General features: G+C 48.1%; 1 protein-coding gene across 22 annotated transcripts in view; it reads right to left on the reverse strand.

The window, feature by feature from the left end:
* LOC135965229 (disco-interacting protein 2 homolog C-like) overlaps positions 1-18,297 on the reverse strand; it is a 279,948-nt gene that overhangs the window by 180,402 nt on the left and 81,249 nt on the right. For 2 of the 22 annotated variants that reach the window (XR_010578161.2, XR_010578164.2), the window contains exon 2: positions 12,817-12,934. The exons of 19 other annotated variants lie outside the window; for them this stretch is intronic. Coding sequence is in view for 1 of the 3 variants with exons in the window: in XM_065521698.2 (XP_065377770.1) it covers positions 347-365 (19 nt within the window). In the remaining 2 variants the exon portion in view is untranslated. Of the gene's footprint in view, positions 1-346; positions 492-12,816; positions 12,935-18,297 lie in introns of those variants that run through there. One more of the 22 variants, XM_065521698.2, reaches the window with a different exon arrangement.

Below are 18,297 nucleotides of genomic sequence, written 5' to 3' on the forward strand. Positions count from 1 at the left end.
TGACCATCCCCAGCCTGAAATCCAAAGTGCTCTAAAGAGCATTTCCTTCGAGTGTCATGAGGAAGCTCAGAATGTTTCAGGTTTTGGAGCATTTTGGAGTAGGGACTCTCAGCCTTAATTTGAACCTCTTCAAGGAAGCCACACACTGAAGCCCCCGATGTCCACCCTACACAATCCCAGCACACCATCTGAAGTCCTCAACAACAGATTTTCTTTCTTCAAAAATAACCACAAGTCACAAACTCACACGCAATCACAGAAGGGGGTTGTGGACACCCACACAGATGATGAAATTTAACTGTCACATTTTTACCTAGGTAATTTAAAGTCATTCCTCAAAACACACCTGTTTTACTGAGTTGCATTTTAAGGTGAACACACACAAATCATTTCAGGGAAACAAACGTCACTTTGGGCTGCGTGTGGTTTCTTGACTCCCGTGAATAACTCAGCGTTCACCCTCACTTCTGGATAAGGGAGACGATGCAAAGAAAACTGTTAAAACAAAGACATGAAAACAAGTTTAAGAAGGGTTTGAAAGGTTCCTCCTGTCCTCCTGGAGGGGAGACGAGGATGCCTGGAAAGCTCACGGGGGACAGGAGCACAGCCTCCTCGGTGTGTCATGGACGCTGCCTCACCAAGGGGAGAGGATGATGCCTGGAAGGCTCACAGGGGTGGGAGCACAGCCTCCTCAGTGCTTTCTACACTCAGCAGCTTCAGAAATTCCTGCAGAAGCAGAACACATCATGAGAACTGAGACTGGAACACCCCAAAGAAAGGGATGAGGGGTCAAAAAAAGCATTCGATCATTACCAAGGAGCGCGGGCATGAAGCCGCTTCAAAGACCGTGTGAGAAGTCACTCATAGGCGTTTCAGAAAATAAGGGTAGTGCGAGATTGCTCGATCAGCTCAAACAGGCTGCCGTCCCTCAGGCCATGAAGTCCCTGAGATGAGCCTGTCACTGAGCAGAAGTCACTCGCATCTCTGCCAGAGAAAGTACTACAAGCTGACACATAACCTCAGGAAACCTGGGCTTCAGCCGGTCAACAGTGAGTCTGACATGGTACATCCCTCCAGATAGTTAAAGACCCCAGGGGTTCATCGGACAAGCTCGAAGGGCTGTGTCTGTCCAGCTCCTTTTCCAAGTTCTGGATGATTTTTCCTAATGCACTATAAGCAGCATGTTCCAATAGAGATGTAATTAACTGGATGGGTGTCCTCTTAATTTTGAAATTAGAAACACACTTGGCCAGGCACGGTGGCTCATGCCTGTGATCTCAGTACTTTGGGTGGCTGAGACAGCTGGACTGCTTAAGTCCAGGAGTTCAAGTCCAGCCTGGGCAACATTGCAAAACTCCATCTCTACAAAAAATACAAAACTAAGTCAGGCATGGGGACACATGGAACATGTGCCTGTGGGTCCTGGCTACTCAGGAGACTGAGGCAGGAAGATCACTTGAGCCTGGGAGGTTGAGGCTGTAGTAAGCTGTGCTCACACCACTGCCTGGGCAACAAAAAGGTTTTTTTTGCCTGTCTCAAAAAAACCAAAGAGAAAAAGAATTATATACCTGACTAGGCCAAAATAAAAGAGGCCTTCGCTGCCTACATAAAGGGCTTTCAGAATTCACTTCCATCCTTAGGAAAGGCGGCCAACACCAGGCTGTGTCCCTTAAGATGCCCTGTCTCATATGGGAAAAAAAATCAAGAGAAATCAAATAAAGGCCATAAAATACATCAGTTTCAACACTAAAATTTGATAGTATGCTTTAAATTGAAGATGAGTTAAGTCACATTTCCAAACCTCTGAAAGCACGGTTACTGGGAGGGAATGGTTTGCAACACACAAACGCAGCTCTGTAAAAGTGCCCAGGCTGGATGAAGGCTCAAACGTCAGTGCGAGGAGAAAGTCTGAACAAACTCTCTCCTGCCCTGCTGCTGTCCTCTTCCAAAACACACTGTTTATCTGTCAGTTTAGAACAAGGCCTAGGGAGGTGGGAGGCAGGCCTGGGAGGGTCACCTAGCATCCAAGCTCCTCACCCACACAACTGCACGAGGCTGAGCTGAGCAGTACACACAAACACAACTAATTCTCCCCAAAAAGAAGACGGAAGGCAGCACACTGCCATGCCAGGCACCCTGCAGATGAGAAGATTGAGGGGAGCCAGAGGTACCTTTAATCTTGCTTGCATGGTGGAGGGAGAGGAATAATGCCACTCACTTGAGTGTTGCACAATTCTTTCTAGCACTGAGTGGCAGAAAACAAAAATTATAGATGCTTCCTCAGATAAATGTTTCTGAAGAACTGAACATAAATTACGTTCAGGAAATAGCATTATGAATGCCTTAAGTGCTTCTGTTTTCAATAATCCCAGAGTAATTCTATAAACCCGGGAATCAGTCTCACCCAACTCCAGGATCACGGCCCAGGTGACGTGGGCACACACATATCCTGAAGCTCCAATACTCAACTAAAGTGGGGCGAGTGAAAATGATCCTGGGTATAATTTACACGGACACAGGAAGGTGGCTGAGCCCCAAACCCCTAAACCAGGAAGACCAGTGTCCTTCAGGGGCCTCACCTCTGTCCTTTCGCAGCCTCTGGGAACCACCACTCTGCTCTCTACTGACACAAACGCCCCTCCCAAGGTACAACACCAGGAAGATCATCATTCAAAACTGAGGAACGTGGCAGAACAAAGCTGTCAGGAGATTTTAATCACCAACACCACTTGTTACATGACCCAAAGATGATTAAAATCTCAGGCCCTTCAAGACTGAATGCTATCTATACTTAAATGCATTTCATCACCATATTGGGGGGTTATTCCTTTGTTTTGCTGCAAATATATCCAACTGCTGTAAAAGGAAAAGGCAATTTGTTAACGAAGCTTCTTGGAGTGTCTCAACAGGCCTCGAGGTAGGATAAAAGGCAGGACTTCCTGGCAGAAACGCTCAGCTCTGAGGTCAGGTGGAGTTCTTGAGCACCAACCAAGGCAAAATAAGGTCGAAGACCACACCACACTTTCCTCAATCACATCTTCATTCCACCTTTCCTTCTATTTCTCACGACTTCACTGGGAGAAATTGTGCTAAAAGAAAATGGAAACACAGACATACATAGGAGACCCTACAGATGCTGAGAATGGGTGCAGCCATCACAGTCCGAATGTCCTTTCAGGGCCATCTGACCTGGCTGGGATCCAAGTATCCGAGGGCAGGATTGTATGTCAGACCTGTGAAGCCAAGATTACAGCCACTGAACGGCAGTTTTCCATCCCACGGAAACCGGCCTTGCTAGGGGCTTCCTCGGGGACCACCGACCTCAAGCCACCACCCGTCAACTACTTCAACTAACCTACATCATGGCAGAGGCCTCCCTAGGCAGACCAGCCCTGCCCAAGTCCTGCTTCATGGCAAACCCTCCAGACAAACGTCCTTGGCCTCTTCCGGGAGGCTGTGCTCGGAAGGTGCCCTCATTTACTTCTGTGGCTCTGAGACATTTAACTAGAGCCCAACACATTTCTTCCTGTTCACATAGTATTGAGTTAATAGATTTTTATGAGTAAACTTTCACTGGGAAAAATACCATTTCCGGAGCCCCAGTGACCACAATGAAAATGTTTTTACCTTCCCTTACGTGACATCGGCAACGCCAGGTCCAGGAAACGTTCTGGATCTCAGATAATGGCAAATCCACTCATAGTAAGTCTTGGTCTTGTTTCACAAGCTATCAAATGCTGCCCAGAAGCAGGAAAAACCCCACAACGTGGCAGGGAGGGGCGACCAGCGTGAGTTCTAAGGCCAGACCACCCGGATCTGCTGACAGCGTGGTGAGGGGCAAACAGTGCAGGGTCTAAGGCCAGACCGCCCGAGTCCCGCTGACAGTGTGGCTTGAGGAGTTTCCTAAACCCTCTGCTCTCCAAGTTTCATGTCAGAAAAATGCAGTGATAACCGTGTCCACCTCGTTTAAATATGTATATATATACACACACATATATATATACTCTAAACCTACAGCCCTATAAAGGTCATTAATCCTAGTTATCCTCAAGGCATTGAGCGATCAATAATGAGCCATCCCCCTGGCTGCTGACCTGCCACAGCCCCACCCTCCGGAAACCCCGCATCCACACCAGCCACACAGGATGAGGCCAGGGAAGGAGCAGGACTGTGTCTTGGGAACTTAAACTCTGGAAGCTGAGTTAAATCAGTGCCGCTCAAATCTTGTCACCAACTATCTTGTTAAATTGGGAGATTCCATCTCTGGGGATCTTGAAGGAACCTGAGGTTCTACATTGAGTGAGATGAGCACTCGTGCTGCAATGAGACGGCAGGGAAAGCAACCGAATCTGGGGTCGCAGCTGCCTGAGGCTTGGGTCCCACCGGGAAAGTGGCACCAGGGCCCTCAGGACAGTGGCGGAGGTCCCAGGAGGCAAGTCCTGGTGCAGAGACTCATGGACCCAAAGATTGCTCCAGGGCCAGGAGGGGCTGCTGCGCTGACAGCCACGAGGCAGGCAGCCTTCGAGCTCCTCCAGCTGCCATCCTGCAGGCAGGGAGGACAGTGCCCAGACCACCCTGGGGCTCCCCCCAGCCTGCCAGGCTGGTACTCTTACTCCAGCCACTGAGAAGAGTCCCCATGTTGCAAGCTAGGTTAAAACAGTGCCTCAGGCCTCGGGGCACATGCACCCCCCTGCAGGGCTGGGATGGCTATTCCCACACATCCCCAACTCACAGCAAAACTTAAAAATGAAAGTTGGAAGATACAGCCAGGAAACCAATGCTCAAGAAGCAACTCCAGGGTGACTCTTCCTAGAGCTATTGCTATTGAACATCTTTAAAAACATTTCCAGGGTGACTTCCCAGAGCAATTGCTGTTGAAAATCTTTAAAATTCTTCATTTCAAAATTAGCTTTTATTACACTGTCTTCCCTATTCTACCAAGACTCTAGAAAACAAAACCATTACAATTTCCAATTCTATCTTATAGCAAGTTAGAAATACACGTTTCCTCAAAGGATTCTACATGTTTCCTTGGCAATATCCTTTCCACGCCCCGTACTACTGCCCACAACAGAGAAGGCTTTTCCAACTCAACCCAACCCAACCCAACCCAACCCAAGGGCCCTGAGATAGGCCCCTAACGAATCGTCTACAAACTCTTGAGACAGGCTTGCCCTGACAAATCATCTGCAAACTCCATCTTCCATTAAAAACAGTACCGAAAATGAGCATATTACCACTTTTTAAAAATTACTGTAAAGTGGACAGTGTTCAGTTCTGTGAATTTCGGCACAAATATTCCCATAATCATCATCACACAAGCAGAACAGTCCAACAGCCCCAAACCCACTCACGGGGCCTCATAAGCATACCCTCCCATTCTCAGCAACCACCCTCTCCGTGTCCTCCCATGACTCGGGTCTATCTTTTGCGAGCGTTGTGGCAAAACACTCGCAAAATCACAATTTCCTGGGCATCGTGCTTGGAGGTGCACCCAGGGTGTCCTGTGATCAACAGCCAGGCCTCGGGGCTGCTGGGTATTTATTATTCCACATATGGCTGTGGCACATTGTAACCTGTTTTGGACAACTATAGACAGCGCTATTAACATCTGGGCACAGTTTTTCTTAAACATCAGATTCTGTTTCTCTAGGGTAAATACCCAGGATTGGGGTCACTGGGACCCACGTTTGTGTGAGTTCAGTTTTGTAAGAAACCGCCAAGCTGTCTGCACCGTGCTGAACCCCAGCATCGCACAGGAGTCCCGACTGCCGGTCCTCACCAGCACCTGGGGCTGTCGGAAGACCTTAGTCAGGCGCTCCAGCAGGGGTGTGAACAAATTCACTGCGGCTTCGGTGCACATCTGGGTGCAACCAGTCACGCTGAAGGTCATTTCAGATGCTTTCGGGCCATCCTCCCGTCCTTCTCAGCGAAGCATCTGTTCAGGTCTCTTCCGCTTTTAAGTCAGGTGGTTTGTTCTCTGTCATGAGCCGTGGGAGTCCTGTGCATTCTGGATACGAGTCCTTTGCCGGCTGCATGGTTCGTAGACATCTTCTCCCCATCTATCGAAAATGTGTCTCTTCAATTCCCTAGGGGTGTCTTTTATATTAGAAGTTTAATTTTGATGAGTCTTACCTACTTGTTTTCTTCCTTGATTATGGATCATGGTATGGCTAAGAGCTCTCACCCTAGGTCTCCACAATTTCCCTTTCTTCTGCAGGTTTTGTAGTTTGGTATTTTACATTCAGGGCTATGATCCACCTTAATTTTCATACAGGAATTTCTCCCTGTTTTCACTCTTTTGCATATGGCTGTCCCATAATTCCAGCACCATTTGTTGAAAAGACTCAAATTCCACTGAACTGCTTTTGCATCTTTGGATCTGTTCTGGACTCCACTCTGTCAGCTGACCCGTGTGTGTGCATCCTCAGCATAATTTATGACTTTAGTGGCTGTCTCTGTGAAAAAAAGTAACTCTGTCTGGAAGCAAAAACTACATTAGAAGTGCTCTAAATAAGATTCTTCCTGTTGTCAGGAGAGCAAAGCCACTGCCCTAAGCAGAGGTGAGGCCTCAACAGCTCCCAGGCACAACCTTAACACACAATGGGGAAGGGAATTCATTTCAAGGGCCACAACATGAGACCAGCATAGCCATGAAAACTGCAATAATTTCACAACAGAATGAAATTCATAAAGAATTGCTCAGAAGCGTGTGATAAGTTACATAAATCACTGTTCCTTAAATTCTGACGGTTGACTAGAACAGAAATAGCTTCACGGTACAGTTCAAGCAGCAGAAAGGTAGGTAGGGGTGGTTTCCACACCACACAGGGCCTGCAGGAAAGGGACACTCTTCCTCTAAACGGGAGATCCCGGGAGTGATGTGATAAGCCATGGTGAGAGTCACAGAACTGTGCAAGCCGGAGTCGCGGCCTTTGCCCCACCACGGAACCTGTGTCCATGAACGACGAGGCTCAAATGTCAGGCCGGGGCAACCGAGGCAGTTATCAGGGGACAAGAAAACGAGCGCACGGTGGAGGCAAAGGTCTGAAATCGCGCGGCAACTTCGAGTCAAGTGGGACAAATTGACTCAAAATACAGATTCCAAAAACCACCACAGAGAGCTGCTCCTCGGCTCTGGAAAGGCTAAGTGACTAATGCCCACACTGAGCATCTGCTCCCAGAGACGACCCTGGTGACCTAAGGCCCAGCTGCTCCGAACCCGCGCAGAACCTCAGTGAGGAACTTTGTTGGTATCTTACAGCACATTGACATGTTCCCTTAAAATCTGGTATTTCATCCACAATGCAGGCGCCAGCTTTGACTCATACACATTCCGATTAAACAAGATAATTTACACCCTGACCGTGCCAGGTAAGAGGTTTACTACAATCTTTAAACAGAGCCAGAGGCTACAGTCTGCTCCTCCACAACACCATGTCTCTACAAGTTCGATGGGTTTTTACTTTCCATGTCTTCACTTGCCTAGTGCTAGAAAGCAGATAAAAACAGAAGGAACCCAGAAACACTATTGAATGAGACTCAAATATCTTGCAGTCATCATCGAGATGAGATGTTTATTAAACAGAAATGTTCTCCCCTGTAGAAAGCAGCACACATCAACACGCACCGATAACTGTCGCCAGCATTCCAGATCATCTTCCCTTCCATGGCCACAGTGCAGGGCAATGGACCACGCACACCTGCAGACCCACGGAAAGCGGGGTGACACGGCCGATTCTTGTAGCGAGCAGGCCAGGGTGCACTCAAAGAGCATCTCTTTCCAGAGGTCTGCCATGGAAAGTTACACATTTATTCCACGAGTTAATGGCACTGCACCGAACATTTCTGTAAGAGTCTCTAAGCAAGTATTTCCTTCTGCCTACAATGGCCCGACACAAACTGAAAAGGCTCTTGGAGCTGCCAAAGACTTCAATATCCCCTTAACTATTGTCATGCACATCCATGTGAAGAGACCACCAAACAGGGTTTGTGAGCGCAACATGGCTGTTTATTTAACCTGGGTGCAGGCGGGCTGAGTCCAAAGAGTCAGCGAAGGGAGCTAAGTGTGGGGCCGTTTTATAGGATTTGGTTAGGTAAAGGAATATTACAGTCAAATGGGGGTTGTTCTCTGGCGGGCAGGAGTGGGGGTCACAAGGTGCTCAGTGGGGGAGCTTTTTGAGCCAGGATGAGCCTGGAAAAAGAATTTCACACACACACAAAAAAATCATCGCTTAAGGCAAGGACTGGCCATTTTCACTTATTTCTGGTAGAATGTCATCAGTTAAGTCCAGGCAGGGCATTTGCACTTTTGTGATTCTTCAGTTACTTCAGGCCATCTGGGCGTATATACGTGCAAGTCACAGGGGACGCGATGGCTTGGCTTGGGCTCAGACGCCTGACAACTACAGTCTTTACTTTTAAGGTGTGGGGTAAGATCATATAATCCCCAACTAAGCTCCTGATGCTGTGTGTGGCATCCAGCAACAGCACGTTCCATTCCTGGATTACATTTGACTCAAGAGTCCACAGTGAGAACGATTTCTGGTGAATGAAACACCAGGCAGGAGGGTGATTCCGCTGGGCAGCTCTTCACACACAGCCCAGGAGCTGAGGGGAGAGGAAGAGGCCCACGGGCGTCCACCGTGCTCACGCCCCCTTGGAATGCGCCCCACTCCTAGAGACCCGGACCCAAGGGAAATCTGACCTGAAAATGGGCAAACCCTCACTTTGCAGAGGGACAGGGACTCGGGGCCACAACTTGACCTCAGAGCAACACAAGTGCAGACAGCACCCCAGGACACCCTCTCCACCCAAATTCAAGGAGGAAAACCAACACCCCGCCCCCTTGCGGAAACCCCCGGCTGCTGGAGAAGACTCCTGCCGGCGTGTGCAGCCTCTCCCGTCCCACGTTCCGGGCTCAGCACCTGTGCTTCAGCCCTGGCACTGCTCGCCACACCCACAGGTGTGCCAGGAGGGGCAGGTCCTAAGGTCTCCACTGCACCAAAGCCTGCAAGGCAAAGGGGCAGCTCCCTCCAGCAGGAGTCCAGAAGCACACACTGCACCAGCGTCAAGGCATGAGAATTCTCCCCTCGGTCTCCGAGTCTCCAGTCTGTTGCCCGCCACGGTCTTCTGCCAACGGCGAGGCCCAAGCTGGGCGGCACATTTGGTTCTCACCATTTCCCTTGTCAAATCAATACTGCAAACATATCCAATTCATCCTGTCACTAAAAATGAAATGATCCGCCATCTCCATCACAGATGATGCAATCAGGTTTTCATTACCGGGTTTTTGTTTTGTTTAGTTTTTTGGTTTTTTTCTATTTTGAGATGGTGTTTCTGCTCTGTCGCCCAGGGTGGAGTGCAGTGGTGCGATCTTGGCTCCCTGCAACCTCTGCCTCCCGGGTACAAGTGATTCTCCTGCCTCAGCCTCCCAAGTAGCTGGGATTACAGGTGCCTGCCACCATGCCCGGCTAATTTTCATATTTTCAGTACAGACGGGGTTTCACCATGTTCACCAGTCTGGTCTCGAACTCCTAACCTCAGGGGATCCACCTGCCTCCTTCTCTCAAAGTGCTGGAATTACAGGCATAAGCCACCACTCCCGACCATTACTGGTGTAATTTCTAAGCCACTCTCTCACACCCAGTCCCTTTTTTTTTTTTTTTTTAAGAACCAGCTTTATGCCTATATTTTTTCCAAGAGAACCAGATACCCCATTTCAAGTACAAATAAGACACGGTTTTTAAAAACCAAAAATGCCCACTTGCACAGAAGTCTCCAAATACCCAGTCGATTTAAGCCTTGAGAATAAGATCAAGCTGTTGGCTGAATACAACTTCCCTTTCCATCTGTCTGCCTGTGAGTTAGACACAAGGATGAAGCCACGAGCTAGGGACATAAAGGCAGGAACCAAGGTAGCGGAGACTCCAAATAAAAGCTGGAAGACCAACACAAATGCACCACACCCTGCACACCCTCCTCTCCTTCCTTTTCAGAATTTCCAGAGGATGAAACAGGGACCTTCTCAGACGTCCCACGATGCAGGCGGCCAGAGGGGAAGGCGGCGGCAGCCTGAATGAGGCGACCGGGAAATCACATTCCACAAACAGAAATTCTCCATGTGCTTTACATCCTCTGTCTCTGAAGAACTATGCCAGGCTAACAGTCGCTAGAAAACCGCATTCAAGTGTCATTTCCCATTTCAAGCAAAGAAAACAGTGGTGGGGCATGAGGGAAAAACATAGCCATGTGTTCTGGGCTATTAAATAAGGTTTTTTCTGTTATAAACGTATAATTTTACATTCTCAGATTTCTGTATAATTGATATGCTTCCTAATTAGCAGACATAGTAATAAAAAGTGAATTCGAAGTGTAAGATCGGAGGAACCGTTCACATGGCTTCAGGTTCTGCTACTGGGTTTCAACTTAAGAAAATGGTTCTGTGTGTTGGTAACAAGGCCTGAGAGTCTGTGTGAGAGTCAGTGTGGCTGTAATCAGGGTTCGTGTTGGCTCCCTAGCAGAGGATGTTACACTGTTACATTATCTTCTACAAAAAATCCTGAAAAAATGAAGGCTGAATAGACATACACACCCTCCCAAAATAATCCAAATGTCCACCGATATGAAAAACAGATGAATTACGGCTTCCATCGTGGAATATTCTTCAGCAGTGAAAACCAACTAGAGCCACAGGTGCCAACTAGGATAAAGACAACCTTTTAAACACGCTTAAAGTGAACTGACTAGGCAGAATTCCTTGATTACAGGCATCTGCTCCAAAAGGGTACTGTTATTAATCCTGTGATGTAGAATGATAGTTAGCAACCCTGTTTCGGGGCACATCTAGAAAAAAGGAAAATAATGACTACACAATTTTAAATTCTTTGTAAATTATAACTATTACTATGAAAATTCTAAAAATGTGAAAATCTTCCCAACTGTTATTGGACACGCTTCAAAATAAATACCCTGGCATTGCTTGCCACACCCACAGTTGTGCCAAAATAAATGAAAATATAGCCCAAGGTAGTAGAACTGAAACCTGAAGATGTACGAGCCGTCCCTGTCTCGCTATCTATACATCGGGTAGAAATTTAAGAGCAGGTAGTGACACTGCAATGCAAGGCTCAAACCAACTGGGTATTTGGAAACTTCTATGCAAAGTGGCATTTTCGGTTTTTAAACACGGTGTTATTTGTACTTCAAACAGGTAACTGTTTGGTTCCCTTGGAAAAAATATAGCCATAAACCTGGTTTTTTTAAAAAAATACGGGAGTGGGTATGAGAGAGAGTAGCTTAGAAATTTTAAAAGTATCAGCAGGGAGCAGTGGCTCATGCCTGTCATCCCAGCACTTTGAGAGGTAGGCCCAAGGGGCCTTTGAGGACACCGGTCTCCTCTGCTGCCTGCCTGCTGGACTGACCCCCCCATGACATTCACTGGGTTTCCACCCCTGTCTCATTCAATATCCCAAGGGTGGTCTTCATCCTCGTCTGGGGCTCAGCTCTGCCCCAATTTCCTAAATCTCTGCCTTCAGAGCCTGAAAACACCCACGCCCAGGGTCACCCTAAGTCCACGTTTACCCCCAGAGAGTCCCCATTTTATGTTTTCCAGGCATCGCCTTAGTGATAATTTATCCTGTAAATTCCAACTGCCTTCACACCTCACCCCTGCTGTCTCCCAGCAGAACCCACTCAGATGCACATGCCCCAGACCCACACCCAGGTCTGTACATGCTGCCCTGCTCTACCCATGTGGGGACCACCTCTCTTTCTTGAGGAATCAGCTGGCGATCATCTCCTTGTGGAGGGCTGCCCTGACTTCCAACTCTCTCCAGCAAAGGCAGAAGCCATCCTCGGTACTTCCCCAAAACTCAGGCCAAGTATGAAGATGGCGCAGATGCTAGCTGTGCCTGGGATGCCATGGGCAGGGTCCCCAGATGCTCTGCACATGGCCCGGGGCACCGCCTGAACACAGCAAGTGCTGAAGAAACAAAACTGACGTGCACTGACCTCTGATAGGGCCTCCTTCACCATCCACATCTGTCTCCCCTCTGGACAGTCACTCATCTTCAAACTCCCAGGGTCACCCTGGTAGGTAAAGGGGACTCAAATGTCTTCTGAAGGAAGCGACTGGTTAGCTGCCAAGTTAAAGGGCCTCTGAAATTCAGAGCTCTGCATAGCAGTCCAGCACACTTTATTATGAATGACTCCAACCACAGCAGAAGTGGCCGTGGAACCAGTGCTAACCAATTCAGGGTTTGTTCACTGTTTCTCAGTTCATTATCACAACGCATTCTCACAGAGCAGCTGCGCACAGATCCTCAGACATCTACACAGAGTGGGACGATGGCGCCAAGTCACGTCAACGTCCTGTTGCAGACTGGGAGACAGCAGTCAGACACGGACCCAGGTAGAGCACAGACCTCGCGTTAAATCGGCTCCGTGTAAACAGCACTCCCTGCCAGGCCCTTTCCTATCTGCACAGCTTCTACAAATTCAACTCTCGCACCTGACACCTAAGAATACTGCACACCCCCATGTGAATCCCCTACTCACCTCCCAAAATGACCCGGCATGGCCGAGTACAAAAAATTTCAACATAAGGGAACTGGAGGGCATGTGGGGCTTTCTCGAGTCCCTGCTGCCTCCTGATGGGAGGGCCCAATGCTTCACACCCCTAGTGAAGGGCGGGTCTCTTCGGCCCCCAGGCTTTGACCTGGAGCTTAAATCAGCATTAACTAATTTCACTTTCCAGGACCAACTTCAAAGGCCTGCAAAGCCAGAGAAGGGAGAGGAGATGGAACACGCCCTCACCTCAGATCTGCTGCAAGCACACACTTCTCAGATGCGTCCCAAGGTGCACAGCGTGTCCGATGCCTGTTTCACATCCACCGACCTGCAGGTCTTCTATGTGGCATCAGCCTCCTGGGCACTGGGAACAAGAGGTATAATGGCAAGTCCCTTCTGCAGCAAAGCTGAGGCAAAGGGACCCAACACATTGGAACTGACCTTTTTCTGACAGTATCAAAACAGAAGGAAAATACTGTACAGTCAACTCCCCCTCACGCAGGTTTATTTACCTGTGACTCAGAGGCCATGACAGAGAACTTCAGGTTCTTACCGATTCCTATTTTCCCCATCCAGGAAGCCTTTGTTTTTAATATCGTACGAACTTGCCATTTTGTAGGCCAAAAACAGCAAATATTGGCAGTTTCCTACAGTTCAACTGAATAAAATATGATCATGGCCTTTTGTGAAACCATGAAGAAAAGGTGGATATCTCAATATGTGTTTCCAGACTGGCTTTGTTCCTGAAGCGGTAACTCTGTTCACTCAGGATATTAGACACTGAAGAATAAACATCAATATCCCACTAAGAAAACCAAAGGAATGAAATAATTTTGCATCCACCTTGGAACCTTTTTAGGACAAGGCAGGACACAAACTTCTAAAAAGCTGCAATTGTCCCTCTGTATACACAGGGACATGGATTCCAGAACACGCCCCGAGTTTACCCAAATCTACGTATCCACAGGACCCCACGGCCACCCTATGGAAGCACATGTAGGAAACGTCGGCCCTCCACAAAGCCAGGTTTTTTCAGTAAGGGTTTGGTTGGAAAAAAAATTAACATAAGTGATCCTTCGAAGCTCAAAACCCATGTTGTTCAGGGTCAGCTGCATTTATTACTTGTGTCATATCTGAGGCCTGAAAGCCATCATTCTCGATACCTTAATGTGACGGTTAACAAACTAACTGTTCCGATTAGAAAGAGGAAAAAGCTTATTTTTAAGCTGACAATGAGAGTGGATGCGGCTACGGTGAACGGAGAACAGACCTAAGCAAGCACCAAGGCTGGGGTGACTGCCTGTGCTCAGACCCACCAGGGCCTGTTCTTCCATCTCCCTCTGCTGAAAGGGATAACCTCCTTCTCCCCCACGACTAAAGGGCCTTTTTAAAATATTCACACGAGAAGTGCTATGAAAAGCTGAAAGGTCACAGATAACATTTTTAAAAATAAACATTAACGTAAGCATTTAATTTTCGTATAAGGAGTAAGGAAAGGATCCAGTTTCAGCTTTCTACTTATGGCTAGCCAATTTTCCCAGCACCATTTATTAAATAGGAAATCCTTTCCCCATTTCTTGTTTCTCTCAGGTTTGTCAAAGATCAGATGGCTGTAGATGTGTGGTATTATTTCTGAGGACTCTGTTCTGTTCCATTGGTCTATATCTCTGTTTTGGTACCAGTACCATGCTGTTTTGGTTACTGTAGCCTTGTAGTATAGTTTGAAGTCAGGTAGCGTGATGCCTCCAGCTTTGTTCTTTTGACTTAGGATTGTCTTGGAGATGCGGGCTCTTTTTTGGTTCCATATGAACTTTAAAGCAGTTTTTTCATACGAAAATTAATTCAAGATGGATTAGAGACTTAAATGTTAGACCTAGTACCATAAAAATCCTAGAGGAAAACCTAGGTAGTACCATTCAGGACATAGGCATGGGCAAAGATTTCATGTCTAAAACACCAAAAGCAACGGCAGCAAAAGCCAAAATTGACAAATGGGATCTCATTAAACTAAAGAGCTTCTGCACAGCAAAAGAAACTACCATCAGAGTGAACAGGCAACCTACAGAATGGGAGAAAATTTTTGCAATCTACTCATCTGACAAAGGGCTAATATCCAGAACCTACAAAGAACTCAAACAAATTTACAAGAAAAAAACAAACAACCCCATCAAAAAGTGGGCAAAGGATATGAACAGACATTTCTCAAAAGAAGACATTCATACAGCCAACAGACACATGAAAAAATGCTCATCATCACTGGCCATCAGAGAAATGCAAATCAAAACCACAATGAGATACCATCTCACACCAGTTAGAATGGCGATCATTAAAAAGTCAGGAAACAACAGGTGCTGGAGAGGATGTGGAGAAATAGGAACACTTTTATACTGTTGGTGGGATTGTAAACCAGTTCAACCATTATGGAAAACAGTATGGCGATTCCTCAAGGATCTAGAACTAGATGTACCATATGACCCAGCCATCCCATTACTGGGTATATACCCAAAGGATTATAAATTATGCTGCTATAAAGACACATGCACACGTATGTTTATTGCGGCACTATTCACAATAGCAAAGACTTGGAATCAACCCAAATGTCCATCAGTGACAGACTGGATTAAGAAAATGTGGCACATATACACCATGGAATACTATGCAGCCATCAAAAAGGATGAGTTTGTGTCCTTTGTAGGGACATGGATGCAGCTGGAAACCATCCTTCTTAGCAAACTATCACAAGAAGAGAAAACCAAACACCGCATGTTCTCACTCATAGGTGGGAACTGAACAATGAGATCACTTGGACTCGGGAAGGGGAACATCACACACCGGGGCCTATCATGGGGAGGGGGGAGGGGGGAGGGATTGCATTGGGAGTTATACCCGATGTAAATGGCGAGTTGATGGGTGCTGACGAGTTGATGGGTGCAGCACACCAACAAGGCACAAGTATACATATGTAACAAACCTGCACGTTATGCACATGTACCCTAGAACTTAAAGTATAATAATAATAAATTAAAAAAAAAAAAAAAAAAAACGTAAGCATTTAACAAGCCCATTACGATTTAAAGGAAAAAAAAAAAAGGTATTAAGTTCCTGGGTGCAGGGGCTCATGGCCGTAATCCCAGCACTTTGGGTGGCCGAGGTGGGCGCATCACCTGAGGTCAAGAGTTTAAGACCAGCCTGGCCAACATGGTGAAACCCCTTCTCTAACGAAAATACGAAAATTAGCCAGGCATGGTGGCGGAAGCCTGTAGCCCCAGTTACTTGGGAGGCTGAGGGAGGAGAATCACTTGAACCCGGGAGGGAGAGTTTGCAATGAGCCAAGATCGTGCCATTGCACGTCAGCCTGGGCGTTGAGTGTGAAACTCCATCCCAAAAAGAAAAAAATATATAAAGTTTTCCTTCCAATGAACCTATCATTCAGCCACCGAGGTATCCTATAGCTACTTATTCAGCCATGAGATACACCACAGGCGATATAGGCGAACAGGACACAGTTCTTCCCTGAAAGAAGGCTGCACCCTCAACAGAAGGGAGGCACATACTCCGAATGGAATCGGCATAGGGAACAGATGCTGCTGCAGGTGAAACTGGCTGCACAGAGCACCCACTCAAGTGTCTGAGAAACAAGGAGCCGTTGGTGCCATCACCTTCCATACTTGAGCTGGGGCAGTGGGGAGCCTGTCATCACCAAGGACAAAAAGCCCCAGAACCACACAACGAGCTTACAAACTCACCGAGGCGATGACTGAGCAATGTGTGTGGAGTGATGCGAACACACAGATGTCAGGGCCACGCGCGGCGTTGGTTTTGTGCATCAACCTGAGCGTGCCCGGGGTGCCCAGATGGCTGGTTCTGCATTATTTCTGTGTGAGATGCATGTTTGCCTCTGGACTGAGTGGAGACCCATCCTCGCCGGCGTGGGGGGCACCACCCTATCCACCCAGGGCCCGAGTAAAACAGCAAGGCGGGGAAAACTGGGTTCACTCCACCTGTCTGGCTGATGGGCCAGTGACATCTGTCTTCTGCAGCCCGTGCTTCTGGGTCTCAGCTCCTCAGACCACGGTGGGATCCGCACCCTCCGCTTCTCAAGTCTTCAAGCCACACCCTCCCAGGACTCTAGCTTGCAGCCTGTGGGTCCTGGGGCTTCTTGGACTCTGTAGCCCCTGCAGCAAGCCTCGCCCTGGAGACACACGCACACCCGGCTGGCTGTCTCTCTGGAAGCCCTGACTAAAAGCCGCCCCTAAAAGTGGTCTTCAGAATTTCTTTCTAGCCCTAAGATCCCAGCGCCCCTCCTACAATTCTAGGCGGAAAGGTGAACGGAGACCAATGGACAGAGGTGTGTGCGAGGACACGCCAGGCAGCAGCACTGGGCAGGAGGGCACTAACGCTCACTAAGCAAAGAATCAATGTTGCTTGCCACAAAAATGAGAGCAGTAAAGATTTCTTCAAACAGAAATGAGTTTGTATCATGATTTGCTCTTAATACATAAGAAAGCATAAAAGTAGGCCTATTAACAATTACATAAGTCTTTAGAGGCCCTTGAACTACTTCTGCCCCGAGTCCTTCCCTTGCTATTGATGGAAATATGGGAGAAACCAGGAGGTCTGAGCGTGGACCTGGCCGTGCTCCCAGGGGCCGAGGAAAGCACCCATCTGTCCAGTCTTCCCTCCACCCCGCGGGGTTCCCTCTTACCCAGACTCTTGGGCTGACGCGGCTCATGCACTCAACAGCGCCATCATTAAACGTTTAGCTTCGCATCACGAGGGCCTCCTCTGGCCTCTTCTGACCACTCCTGAACCTCCAGTCAGCATTAGTCTGCAGGACACGCGTGGACAAAGTTGATGGATCACGGCCTCCAACGAGGAAGGTGCCAGGCAAGGAGTCGGAGAGCCGGGGATGGAGCAGCCCTCACCCAGGGAGGCGAAGGCCAACAGCGGCCACCACCGAGGACCTCCCTTCGCACCCTGAGGGCAGCTCACCCAGGGAAGCGAAGGCTGACGCCGGCCACCACTGGGGGCCTCGAGGGCTCTCCCCACCCCGAAGGCGGCTGCGATCACATTTTCCCATCGCACCAAGAGACCCCTGTATTGAGCACAAACCTTTCCAACCTTCGAATCAATAAGGAATCACAACACAGACATTCCCTCAATCCAAATGGCCAGCCCACAAAACAGACATGCAATCATACACATTTCCTGTGGGAAAATCAGTCAGTCTCTGGGGCCTCGCGCCAGGGGTGGGGGAGCATCATGGGGAGACGCCCCAGCCCCAGCCTGGCTCCTCCCTCTATAGCTCCTTTTCCCTCCTCTTCCCCCCGCCCCTTCCCACCCCCTCCTAGCCTCAGAGGCTCCTTCCTCAAATTCTTTCCCCTTGATGAAGTCATTCATGCCCAAAATACAAGGCAAAGTCATGGGGGCTCAAGAGAAAATCCATACCGTGGCTCGCGTTTTAGATTCTCATAAGTTTGAGAATAACCAAGCAAGAATCTTTGGCATCTGAATGGTCTGAAGGATTCTGAGCTCAATGTCCTGCACTGGCCCGGAGTGGATCATGGGTGTCTCGGACATCTTCACAACTCTACACCAGTTATTTTGAAACACACCAGCAGAATAGAACCATGTGAATAGCTGCTTCTCAGTTAAAAGTAGGAAAAGACTCCAAAAGCTGCCCTCAAGGAACATCCTTCCCATGAGGAGTTTTCTGCATCGGGCCCT

This window comes from Macaca fascicularis, chromosome 10, assembly GCF_037993035.2.
Source record: "Macaca fascicularis isolate 582-1 chromosome 10, T2T-MFA8v1.1".
NCBI lineage: Eukaryota > Metazoa > Chordata > Mammalia > Primates > Cercopithecidae > Macaca > Macaca fascicularis.